At 44.8% G+C, this 13,023-nt stretch overlaps 1 protein-coding gene across 19 annotated transcripts in view; it reads left to right on the top strand.

Moving 5' to 3' along the window:
• LOC147635516 (uncharacterized) overlaps window positions 1–13,023 on the top strand; it is an 87,474-nt gene that overhangs the window by 71,330 nt on the left and 3,121 nt on the right. For all 19 annotated transcript variants that reach the window (XM_086802830.1, XM_086802831.1, XM_086802835.1 and 16 more), the window contains 5 exons: window positions 2,927–3,078; window positions 10,391–10,539; window positions 10,664–10,824; window positions 11,034–11,117; window positions 11,283–11,354. In XM_086802830.1, coding sequence (XP_086658956.1) covers window positions 2,927–3,078; window positions 10,391–10,539; window positions 10,664–10,824; window positions 11,034–11,117; window positions 11,283–11,354 — 618 coding nt within the window. The remainder of the gene's footprint in view (window positions 1–2,926; window positions 3,079–10,390; window positions 10,540–10,663; window positions 10,825–11,033; window positions 11,118–11,282; window positions 11,355–13,023) is intronic.

Below are 13,023 nucleotides of genomic sequence, written 5' to 3' on the forward strand. Positions count from 1 at the left end.
TGCAGGAGGAGCTCCGTCAGGTCGAAAAGCAGGCAGTGTAGGCGGCGCCACAGCTTAAAGCAAAGAAGCGGCCGACTGTAGCGGTGGTGGCCGTTGAAGAAGGAGAAGAAGGCGCAGAGTAGCGACTGGAAGCGGGGAGGGAAAATGTGACGATGTAAACCTTACCTCTCTCTCCCACTCCGGGGAAAAGCCAGGGCTAGTCCTCAGGAACTGGAGAGGTACCATGACAATGCGAATGTGCAACATCATCCTCAAGGGTGCAATCATCCTGTAACTGTAATGCAGCATCCTCCCTTCGAGGGATCCAGATCATGTGCCTGCAAGGCCTTATCCTCCAAAAAAGGATCAACATCCTGTGAGGCAAGAGCTGCATAGGGGTTAGGGTGCTCCACAGGGAGTGTGGGTGAAAGGGCAGGTACGGGGGTCCAAGGGTGCCTGCCATCCCTAACCACAACCCAACGCTGTGTGGTCTGCTGTGGCAAAGGAGCAGCTGGAGTCTCGGCATCTGCAGAAGGCCTCTGATGGGCAGGACCACGCCGCCTCCTAGCATGGCCCCTCGATCTGGGACAATCTCTAGCAATGTGACCCTGTTGACGACAAATCCGACACTGGTCAGGTTTGCTTGCAATCTCCATCCTCTGGCGGAAATGAGATCCGTCAGGTCTCTGAAGCATAACATGATCATCAGTAATCAATGGATTAGGAACAAGCACAAGGACCCGGGGTACACCATCAAGAGTGGCGGTAATGGCCGCGGAAGCTGAGGTGGGAGAGCTCGGGAGGATTGGTACCTCTAGAACCTGGCCAAAGGATGCCCCTATGGAAGCTAAAAGCTTCCAATAGGACCAAGGAAGAGCAGGGAACCGTAGTGAGACCGGGGTAAGGCGCTGATCCTCCACCACTGGATCAAAGCCCACCTGGTACTGAAAGAAGAAAATCTTCCTAGGACCAAGAGGAAAGGGGCTGCTAGCCAAAGCCTGAGAAGTAGCTTCTGAAGAATGAAAGTCCACCTGGAAGAAGCCTCGACCAAGTAAATGAGTATCCTGAAAGTGCACAATCAGCTCCGAAGGGAGAGCTGCTAGAAGCCATTCACGGGCCTGTGAAGAACGAGAAGGGTGGGAACCATAAACTCTCGCAACAAGGGTAGTCTGGACCTCAAAGGTCAATGTCGTGCTGAAGAGAGGTGAGCTCGTCTTGTGAAAAATTGATGATTCTCCCGGCCAGTGGGGGTGGTGAGAGATTGGCTGCAGCAGAAAAAGCCATAAGACCAATCAAGAAAAGTGGGCGGCCGACTTGAATCCAGATAAAATAGTTGCTGGGAAAACGGGAGCAGAGGAAGGGGGACAAAGGCGGGGAGCAGCTGGGGAAGCAAGGGCAAAGGGGCAGGCGGGGGCAGCAGAGGGGCAGGCGGGGACTAAAGAAGGCAGGGGGCTTCCAGCAAAGGGGGAGGCAGGGCAGCAAAAGGGGGCAGGCGAAGGCAGGCGGGGGGCAACAGAGGGGCTGACGGGGGCAGACGGGGGCAGACGGGGGCAGCTGAAGGGCAGGCGGGGCAGCAAAAGGGGCAGGCGAAGGTAGGCGGTGGGCAGCAGAGGGGCTAGCGGGGGTAGCTGAAGGGCAGGCGGGGACTGAAAGGCAAGTGAAGGGCAGAAGTTGGGCAGGCGAAGGGGGGTGCGAAGGCAGCAGATGGGCAGGTGAAGGCAGCAGTGGCAGGCGGGAGCAGCAAAGAAACAGGCAGAGGCAACAGAGGGCAGGCGGGGGCAGCAGTGCAGGATCACGTTACTTCAGCACGTCGTCACTTCAGCAGCGCAGCTCACAGTATTCCATCCTCCGGCTGATTAAATCTTTCTTTTCCTCTCTCATTAGTGGTTCACAATATTTTCTAGCATCTTGCACGATAAGCCATTTGATTTCTTATTTCGTTGGCGCAATTGCATTTCAAGGATGCTCTAGCTCCTCCCTGCTATAGATCATATAGACAGTGTGCTTTTCTTGTCTCAAAGGCCATTTTGGCCCTCTGTACGCATGATCTTATATTGGATTTCAGGGAGAGGAAGCTTAGGAATAATTTAGGAATAAGTTGATCCGAGTATAAGATTAAGTGAAAAGATAGGGCGGTGGAGGACTCAACTTGGGGGACTTTGCTAGTTTAGAGCGGAGATTGCCTAGCTTTGTTTCCTAGGGAGGAAAGGTCTTAGGAGGGAAAGTATGTTTTGTACCTAACACTAATCCTTGGAATTAGGTCCTAATCTGGTCAGGGTTGGGGAGCCCTGAGATTAGGGGAAGGCTGCAGCACAGGCAAGTTACGACGGGTGGCTAGGATTCATTATTATTGATAATCCATGGCTGGCTATTTATGACTGGAGGGTTATTTGTTGCGGCAGGCCGCAGTATTCACAATATAAGTGACTTCTGGGCTATTGAGGGTATACTGTTATACTTGGTATGTGGCTATTGACAGTTGGTATGTGCGTGGACTAGAGTAGTCTTACTCCTGCCATGGACATGGTGGTTCGTAGGTGGTCTTGTCGAGGGTCCCTTAGGAGAGGCTCTGGTGGTATGGGATGCTAAGGCTGACTGGCTTGGCCTGTGGGGGGAGTAGTGCTTGGCTCGGGGGAGATTATGGATGGAATCTATGGTTGGGAGGTGAGTTTACGTGCATCCCTCTATTTTGTTCTAACCTTGTGTGTTTAGCTTGTGTATCAGGTGATCCTTTGGGAGGGGTCTTACAGAAACAACCTTAGACTTTTCTACCCTTGAAGGTTTCTAAACTGCCATTTGTATGGCCAAACATTTGCTGTTTTTTTTATTTAAAAAATCCAATGGTTCCATTGTTCATCTTGGTGAAGTCATATAAACAGGTAGCTTGCTTAGATCCACATCATTACTTATTTCATTGACATTATTTTTGCACAATTATCTTTTGCAGGAATATCATGTATCATAGAAATTTTCAGTGAACCTTTGTACATACTAGCACAGAACATGCTTTTGTTGCAAGTACGTGTAAGGATTGAAGCATTGGCCACTTTCATTCGTTGTGTGATTACATATATTCTTGTCATCCTCGAGATTGGGAAGGTTCATACCTCGTACCTCTTGCTTAAAAGTTCCAGTCTGTTATTATACAAAAGTTAATTTTTTTTAAAAAAAAACAAAGAGGTTGCTCAAGTGTTTGAAATCTCATGACAAAGATAGAGATATCTCTCCTTCATTTAAAATAAGCTTTCTTAGGTTTCAAATCTCTCCTTAAATACAAAAATTAATAAACATTTTAATCTTTCAATCTCCTTTACTTAAAGGAGATCCTCTACACTCAAATCCTTGTGAAACTGGTGTTTCTGCATATCAACAAACCTTAATTTTCCTTCAAACCCCAAAAATCACTTTGAATCTAGATAAGCAAAAAGTCATTTTTTTTTGTTTAAATCTTTTTTTTTTGTTAAATCATTTTTTTTGTTTAAATCTTTTTGTTTTTTTTTTGCTTAATTTTCTTTTGCTCTCTTGGATGGGGTATAAATATTTTGCTTGCATTACATGTTGGGTGATGTGAGAGTTATTCTTGCACTCGTGTTTTGGTGCTTGGATTATGGTTAGTGCATTTTGGTGACCTTTGAGATTTTGCATTGGTTTCACACAATCTTTGAATTAATTTGATGGGATAAAATTCGTATGATGTGATGTGGGGTTCATTGGTTTCTTGAGATCCATGTATTTACAATTACTTGGAGGTGCTTAAGATGCATTAGTGATTCATGTGTTGCATGATTGGTCTTTTGGGTTAAAACTGAATGGAAAATATTATAAAACTGATACTGAAACATTTTTTTAAAAAATTGATAGAACTTGGAGATCTCAAACTCTAGTTTTGGTGACCAAACTAGTTGTAAAGTATCTGCTGTGGAATAGGAAACCACCCTGCCTTAGGATGTTCCTATTCTTGCGGTTTCTCATGCTTTAGTGGGTGTGGGAGGAATGCCTATTGAACAATTGACCTGCCATAGGTGCGTACACTTTGGGGATATTCGAAAAATCAGCCACCGACAACTCAATTTTTGACATTTGACTAGTAATCTCATCCCCTAAACTCGTATTTTCATGGTTTACAGGCACCAGTGGGCCACTTTGTGGCCATACAAGTTGCATTCTATTGCAACTCCACGGATCTCCTAAACACAAAACACAAGTGATTAGTACAAACCCCCTAAGAGAGGTGCAGGCTAGCTCACCTCCCAACCGTAAGTTCTATGCTTCGAACCACCCCCGAGCCAGGGGCTAAGGTTTGACTCCTGCATATCCATGCCACTCTACCCCATAGAGGCCTTTGGCATGCTGATCTATGATCTGCCAAATATGCGTGGTCGGACTCTTGGTCGAACTCCAACCAATAGTTAGGTTATGACAATAATAACCCATGTTTCACTTATATATTACCCATTGCTGTTATAAATAATCATCCTATTATAAATAGCTAGTACATATGGATTTATTAATAATAACCTTAGCGGCCTGTATTAGCATTCTTTCTCCTAATCCAAGGGATCTCCTAACCTTGCTGGATTAGGCCAACGGTGCAAAGATTTTCTCTCTAAGATTGATCTTAAGAGTGGCTGTCATCAGGTTCAGATCTTCGAGGCCAACATTCAAAAAACGGTGCAAAGATTTTCTCTCTAAGATTGATCTTAAGAGTGGCTGTCATCAGGTTCAGATCTTCGAGGCCAACATTCAAAAAACGGCCTTCAGGACTGAGCGTGGCCACTACAAATTTGTGGTGATGCCCTTTGGTCTCACCAATGCACCAACGACATTCAACAAAACGATGTCTCGGGTTTTTAGGGATCTCATTGGCAAATGTGTCTTTATCTTCTTAGATGACATTCTTATCTTCTTAGGGACTGCAGAGCAACATGAGCGAGATGTGGCACAAGTTTCGCAACTCTTGCATGACAATGAGTTGTTTATCAATGCCAAGAAGAGTGAGTTTGGAGTACGAGAAATCCATTACCTGGGATATATCATCAGTTCTTCAGGAATTAGCCTTGACCCTAAAAAGATACAAGCCATTCTCAATTGGGATGTTCCCACTATAGCCCAGAAAATCCGCTCGTTTGTGGGTCTTTGTCAGGCCTAAAGCACCCACATGAACAAGTTTTCTAACCTTGCAGCACCTCTTAATGACGTGCTCAAGGGTGTGAAGACTCCTTGTTTGAAAGTGTCCATCACAGGCAAGGCTCTATAGGCATTCCAGGCAATGAAGAAAGTTTCCTCGGAGTCACCAGTTTTTAAGTTGGCATCATGGGATGATCCTTTCGAGGTGATTACCGATGCCAGTAATCTTGCCATTGGAGCTGTTTTACAACAAGATGGTAGGTGAGTGGCTAATTATAGCTGCAAGTTGAATAACGCTGAGAAGAATTATTCAGTGTGTGACAAAGAGCTCTTGGGGATGATGACCACTTTTAAGCATTGGAAGCACTTCCTTTACAGAAGGGACTTCACAGTTAAGACAAATCACCAAGCACTTAAATGGTTGAAAACAATGCCCAATGCCCAATGGAGTGAAAGGCAGTCCAGGTGGAGTCAGTTGTTCCAATAATTTGAGGGAATGATTGAATACGTCCCGGGCAAAAATAACCCTGTCGAAAGGGCACTATTCAGACATTGCATGAGTCCATTGTGCTAGAAATTCAAGGCAAGGACTTAGACAATATAGACAATATAAAGGCACAGTATCCGGATTCGAAAGAGTTCGGGACTCAATATCAGTTAGCCCTCAATTCAAAACGAAGCCACTACAGTATACAGGATGGTTGGTTGTTTTTCAAGAACTGTCTTTGTGTACTCAAAGAAAAGCGCCAAGTCCTCCACAATGCCCATGATTCTCTGGTTGGGGATCAAAGGGGTATCAATAGTACCTTGGAGAAGTTAGAGAGGTCATTCTATTGGCCTAAGATGCAACAGGATGTCTACCAACATATCCAATCATGCCAGATCCGTCAAAAAGTGAGAGTTTCTCACACCAAACAGGCAGGGTTGCTTTAACCTTTGCCCGTCCCTTTCACAACATGAGTATGGACTTCATAGGTCCTCTTCCCGCCTCAACTAGATCTAGAAACACACAGTGTATGACAATGGTTGACAGATTCAGTAAGTTTTGCATGCTCATTCCATGCAAGCAAAGAACCACAGCCGAGGACATAGCTCGCTTGTTCATTCGGTTTTGGTACCCCACTGATGGTTTGCCACGGACTATCACATTCCATCCTCAAACAAATGGCCAAACAGAAATTTACAATCAATTGGTCTTTGACATTCTCAAATCATACTGCCATGACTAGCAGTCGAAATGGAAACAATATCTTCCTTTGGTTCAAGCAATCCTCAATGATACTCACTCATCGAGTTTTGGCCGGGCGCCGTATGAGGCTGAAACCGATCCCGTCAAGTGGGAAAGACTCCGTTGGACACCCACACGCTTAATAGCACAACTTTAAAACCACAAATTTGAAATGGACAACTTAATACAACTTGAAATTGAAAAGTAATGAAATGGAAAGATGGACACCAGCACTGGGGCCGGAACGGGCCGACCCTCCCCTCAATATATGATATATTTATTGGGAGTATTTAATGAATACAATGCTCCATGGGTTCCAAGAACCAGATAATGTCCATGTACATATGAAAATAGTACCAAACAAAAATATGCTCGAAGTCGAAACTTGATGTAGAAGCTCGAAGCAGAACGACCACTAGTGTGGTCCAATCTCTACGGTCCTGCGCTTTCACTGGACTCCGCGGAGAGCGCCTCACTGGTGTTCCGAGACCACGCACAAACAGGCGCTCTCGTACTAACGCCTGGCTCTCCCGATCTCAGCACCTTTGGACCGAGGTTCTCCAATAGAGCTTACAACCCAACACCGAACGGGTGTTGGCCAAGCGGGATGAATCCCTTATCAGATTTAAACATAAAATACTTTACTGGAATCTGAAATTCACTTACTTGTAGATGGTTTTTAGAAAGCCAATACTCGTGGTATGATGAAGCCACCCTTGATGAAGAAACAGTTGCCTCGTGGTGAACCACCAAGACGAGTATCACCACAAAAGACCACAGCCACCTGCTGTGAAAGAAGAATCACCTTCTTGCGTGGAGGAGATACCTGGCTGCTGTGTGGAGGAGCCGGCTAATCTGAACGTGCAACCTTCAGTAGATGGTGAGTCGTTCTGTAGGGGAGAGAATGTGATAGGCGCCTGGCTGGGGGAGGAGAAGCAGCCGCCAGCAGTGAAGGTGTAGTCGCCTGTATGGGAGGTGAGCAGCCGCCTGTAGTGCAGTTGCAGCCGCCTGTAGTGCAGTTGCAGCCAGCCGCCTGGGAGAATAGCCGCCTGCAGTCAGTGAACTCCTGCTGCAAGTACAGTCACTTGTACGGAGGGTAGTGCAGCCCGTGAGCAGTCCGTACAGAAGTGCAGAGTGGTTTGCCCGAGTACAAGCGCAGCCTGAAGGAGCAAAGAGTTGAAGCGCCGGTTGTCTCACGTAACAGGGTGGAAGCGGAGATGAAAGGAGAGAACACCCGCAGCTGCCTGCAAGAGAAGGCAGCGCAGCCTGCAAGGAGTAGCAGCCAGTCGCCTGCAGAGAGGAGCACACCTGGTTGCAACCAGTTCTGGCCGCCTGTAGAGGATCACATCCGCTTGGTTATTCAGAAACGCAGCCAGCAGCTTGGTTGCTGTAGGAGCAGAGGCACATAAAAATTCAGCAGCCGCCTGGGAGCATGCTTGGTTGCAGCCGGTAGTGCAGGGGAAACAGTCGCCTGAGAGAGAGAAGGCGCCGCAGGTTGGTGAATAAACGCTTCAAGGATGGAAGCGATTAATTCCTACGCTTGAAGGAGGGAGCTTTTTTTTAATAAAATAAAAGTGAAGTTTACTTTGGTGATTCCCACGTTTGCATGTGGGTGGGGAGTTTGGGTAGGTGACCATGCCCACCCCCACACTCACTTAAGTGGGGCTCCCCACCTTGGCCCCTAAGTGGGTGCCCAAAGGGGGTGCCCACATTTAAGTGAATGTGAACACCTAACCTTATAAAATAAAAGGTTAGAATATGAAACATTAAAACAATATGTGCGATATACTTACCACCTGTTCACATGCACCAAAACTCGTCAGAATACAGAGCAGACTTCACGACTCACTGGCAGGCGTCCCCGCTCAGTAAGTAACACGTCAGGCAGGCAAACACACAAATACATGTCATGCGAAAACAGTTTCAAACATGCAAAATATGTGTGCATGTGCAAATAGTAACATGGACATATCTCCCGTTCATGGAACAAGTACAAAATATCTGTCGGCACAAAACTGGCACGACATAAAAACATAAAAACCTGGTCTTCCTATGGAGTGACAGTCCCATAGGTAAGACACAGTTCCAGGCACGAGTCTCCATATGGTGTGATAGTCCCATAGGCAAAACACGGCACGAATACTGGCTCTTCCATGGCGTGACAATCCCATGGGTCGAACACAGTGCAGGTCATACACGGGTGGCACTGGTCTGGCTCCCGTCCATACGACACCATCCTGCTAACACACGGGTGGCACCAGTCTGGCTCCCGTCCATGTCAGCAAAATACTGGCCTCTTCACACGAGACACTGGCCTGACCTCAAGTGAACGAGACGCAAAAACTGGAGATGGACCAAATGGTCGGCCAATTGGTGACAGAGGCAGCATTTGGTCGACAGTTCTCATCTCTTTTGATGAGATTGCCACAAAAAAAAAAAAAAAAAACCATACATGACGCTACATAAAAAACTTTATCAAAAAAATGTCAAAAAACTTTATCAAAAAAATGTCGCACAGATTTTGACGTTAGATTTGGGACCCAAAAAAATGTCCAAAAAAATTGCTTGAAAAAAATGCATTTCCTACAAGGAAACGTTTCCAAGTTTCCTTCCCTGTAGGAAACGCGTTTCCTAACTACTATGCACCCGACCCAGCATTTAATGCTGTTGACTGGCATTATCTAATCGTGGGGGTCTTTTCAGCAACCGATTGCTCATTTAATCAATCGTGGGTCTTTTGCCTCAGCGGATAGCCGACTGCAGTCCTGAAGAGGTATAAAAGCATGACCTCAGCACACACAAAATCATTCAGGTATTTTTAGAAAAGCATACTCGCAGCATCCAAACACTCTAGGCTAAGAAGGAAGATACTCTTCACATTTAGCCAGCGTATGTGTAGTCCTACGGGCAACGGAGACCAGCCTTGGATGGGAAATAATCAGTAGTCCAGCAATTTGGTAAGATATGGCTGGCATGTTTTTGTGCGACAATAGAGGTGTCAAGCACTCCTCTAGCAAGTCTCTTTTTGTGCCATTTGGACTGATGTGTCCACATCTGTGGCTGATAGGAGCGTCTCCAGGGCACCATGCAGGAACGGGAGGTAACTTTTCTGCATATCTGGAGCCCCGGACCTTTTTTCTCTGAATGGAGGTGTGACTCACATGACATGACAGGTCCCCAGTGTGGCTTTTACCTCTACTCCCGTATATATAACCTTCCTCTAAGAGCACCCAAGCTATGGAGAGTGTATCCTCCTCCTTTTCTAGACCTTTACCCGATTTAAGGGATCATTTCTGTGTAACTGTTTTCTTAGATGTACACACTTTCGTAATAGAAGGATATATAGCACTTGAGACTAGAGACGGGCCAGAGATAGGATGAAGAGGAAAATCAGTTGGAGCAACATCTGGGAGCAGCATTGGAAAGTTCATTTGAACTTCTGTTTCAGGGGAATCCATTTTAGACACTAGGAGGATTTTTATATCCAAAGATATTTCAATTTTGGATTACCTCTCTCTAGACATTTTCTCTCTCTAGGCCAAAACAGGGTAAAATAAGATCTTTCTTCTATTTCAGAGGGGAATAATTACAAGAACAGAAGGGGAGGTTCTTACACTTTTACACCTCAAAAGCTGGAGGGAGGAATCTTACATCCATCTCATGGATTTCCTTCTCACGAAACTAACTCTCACGGAAATCCGTCTCACCGATTTCCACCTCAGGAAACTAAATCTCACGGAACTTGCTACAGCAGATGCATCTCTATGAAATGTGAGCAGCTTGAAGGGCAGTATTGACAAATGCCACTGTCTTGTTTATCTTTCTCTCTCAGCCATTTCTTTTGTGTGCTAGTTGAGAACTATTGTCTGTGTGTTGGATTCCCCTCATGGTGGGCTGGTTCTAACTGCCTGACAGTGTTTTGTTGAGGCCTACCAATTAAGCTCGGCTGTTGCTCAGTACTTTTGGAGTCCTGGTTGTAAGGATTTGGAGAATCTGTGTATAGCTTAGTATGGATAGAAAAGGTTGGTCACACTTCATTGTGCATGGTGTATCCAGGCTGGGGGAGTACTTTTCGCTTACGCTCAACTGTCGTATGCTTCATGCCTGCTGTTGGGATATTGGGCCTACTTTCTTTTCTTCTCAAAGTTAAAGGCTGAACTTGTGGAGAACAGAGCATCAGTCGTCACTTACTTTCTTCCCATACAGTATGCTCTTTTCTCTCATCATTATGATAAAACAATAAGGGAGTTGTAGTTTTTTCATTGAGATACGTTTCTTGGTTTTATACTACATCTATCACAATCAGTGACTTGTGCTGCTGTGATGTAGGGACATGCGGAAGCCTGTTGACAAACAGTTGTTGTACTTGTCTATGATGTTTACTTTCCAGTCATTTCAGAAGCTGGTTCTTCAAGAAGGAGAGAAATTTGTTTTACTGGTTTTTGATACAACGTACAATCAAGGGGTATATGGCTTTGTCGACAATTTAGGTAAGCTTCATCCTGGTAAGCTCAGCAAAGATTAACTGGGATCTCAGAGGTTTTCTTGGCTGATTCCTCATACATTATAGCTGCTAATCCTTTAGTTGGGTTTTATAGTAAATATTGTCTTCAGGAATGACTTTATTTAATCTTTACATACCAATTATGTATCAATATTTCGAAGCATCAATTGACAAGCAAGTAGTAATTGCTGGCAGGCAGTTTGGTGGTCAGATCAATTTTCCAACCATTTGAAGAGAGCGCATTTACAATCTTTGCAAAGACTCCTAGCACTGAAAATAGTAAGAGCTTTTGCGGAGTGGAATGGTGTGGGTTATTGATAAAGATACCGGTTTACTACATTCTCAACTCGTGCATGCTAACCAGAAGAGTGTACCCATTTTTTAAGAAAGTAAGGTCTCATTAAATCCATCTTGATGATGAGAAAAATGCTCTCATGTCCACAGGTTCAGCATCCCCTGCAGCTGTAAGACTTCATGAGGTTATGGTTCCTGCCCTGAAGCTTGTCTGTCTGATTGGTAAGCTAACAGTTAGCTGCTCTATTTCAAATCTGCAATGAAGTGATGTGGGAATATTGTGGTTGGCAAGAAAGGTAGTAATGTGTTTTTATTATTGAATATTGCAAACTGGGAATGCATATTTGGTCCAGCCCAAAAATGACACTTTTCTTTTTTGAGGTTCTCTCAAAGGGATTGGGTCTTCTCAGATTAAATTGGGATGAGTTTGTGAGGGCTAAATTCACAGGGAAAGGAGTAATGAAGACTGAATGGTATGATTGAAACATTTTATTAGCAAAGAGAAAGCTGGCAAAAGGAGTATTTAGCAAGCATACTACTAGGAGTCAGAGATTTGGGGGACAAACATCTTGTCATATGGATTCCATCATCTGGCCATTATCTTTTGAATCGGTCCATTCTTATCCATTGAGGGGGATGGCAAGGAAGGTATTCAAAATGGCTTCCTTCTTGAATTAGTGTGAAGGCTATTTTGGAATGTTATTTATCGCTTTCAGCATCAAATGGTGGGGCTCACGGACACTGTGCCCAACACATGTTCTATTGGACAATGGGAAAGAGGCACTGCATGCCCATCACTCAAAGCTTCACATACATGTAAAAGTAGTGGCAGGAGATCACCTAGCTTACCTCTATGCATCCGGATACTCAGATGCCCGAATTGGTGATGCCATGATTCGCTGTTCCCCACATCAGCTTGGGCAACGAATGCTGAGAGCACTTTCTCTTGTTCATATACCAGTCAGCTCCTTCTACACAGCCCTAATCCGAATTACCATTACATAAGAAGAATCAGAATCAGAACTGTACAAAAAGCGTGCGGATGTTTTTTTTTACATTAAAAGGGCTGTGTGTGTTTTCTTTTTTCTTCTTTTTTCTTTTTTTTTCTTTTGGGGGGAGGGGGGGGGGTGTTGGATTTGACCCAAAAACAGCAAGAGCAATACAGTGCTTTGCCTGCGGTGGGAAAGATCACATATTCCCAAAGTGTTTCTCTACTCGCAAAAAGGAAGGGAACAATAATTAAAAACTTCTCAAGCTTGAGAGGGGTTGAGAAGTGAAAAACATTGAGAATAGTAGAGAAAAATCATAAAATTACACTTTACCTCTTGTTTTTGCTTGTTTCTCTATCTTAGAAGAAGCCCCCAACCAATCAATTGGTTAGTGTGTTGAAAGGAAAGCTCCAAGGATGGTTGAAGAGAGAGAGAGGTTCCACTCTCTCCAAAAGTAGAGGATTTTTAGGAGATAATAAAAAATATCATTATTTTAATGTAATACTGGCATGGTATAGTTCACAGATTTTTTTAAACAAAAGACTAAGGATCTATTTATAGGTGAGGGAGGCCTCTAACATAAGTACCATCCAAAGTACTGGGCGGCCAGCAAACAGTTGTGAAAAAGCCTGCCTACCATACCAATGGTGAGAGTCACACAGGTCGATGTCTCATGGGCAAAAAATGGCCAACCAAAGCGTCTGACAAGGTAGCTGGATTCACTCCATCTACTCTTTAAAAATCAGCTGACTTGATGGTGAGGATGTGATTATGAGCCCATGAAACTTGGCTGTATGTCGTTGCTGTTTCTTCTAAAAGATAAGAGAAGAAGAACCAAGAGCTGCAGGACTGAGGGGGCCCTGCATCCCATACTTCTCAAGAGCACATGCCCCAAAGGACGA

Source organism: Cibotium barometz, chromosome 9 (genome assembly GCF_041138505.1).
Source record: "Cibotium barometz isolate CiBa-2024 chromosome 9, ASM4113850v1, whole genome shotgun sequence".
Classification (NCBI taxonomy): Eukaryota; Viridiplantae; Streptophyta; class Polypodiopsida; order Cyatheales; family Cibotiaceae; genus Cibotium; species Cibotium barometz.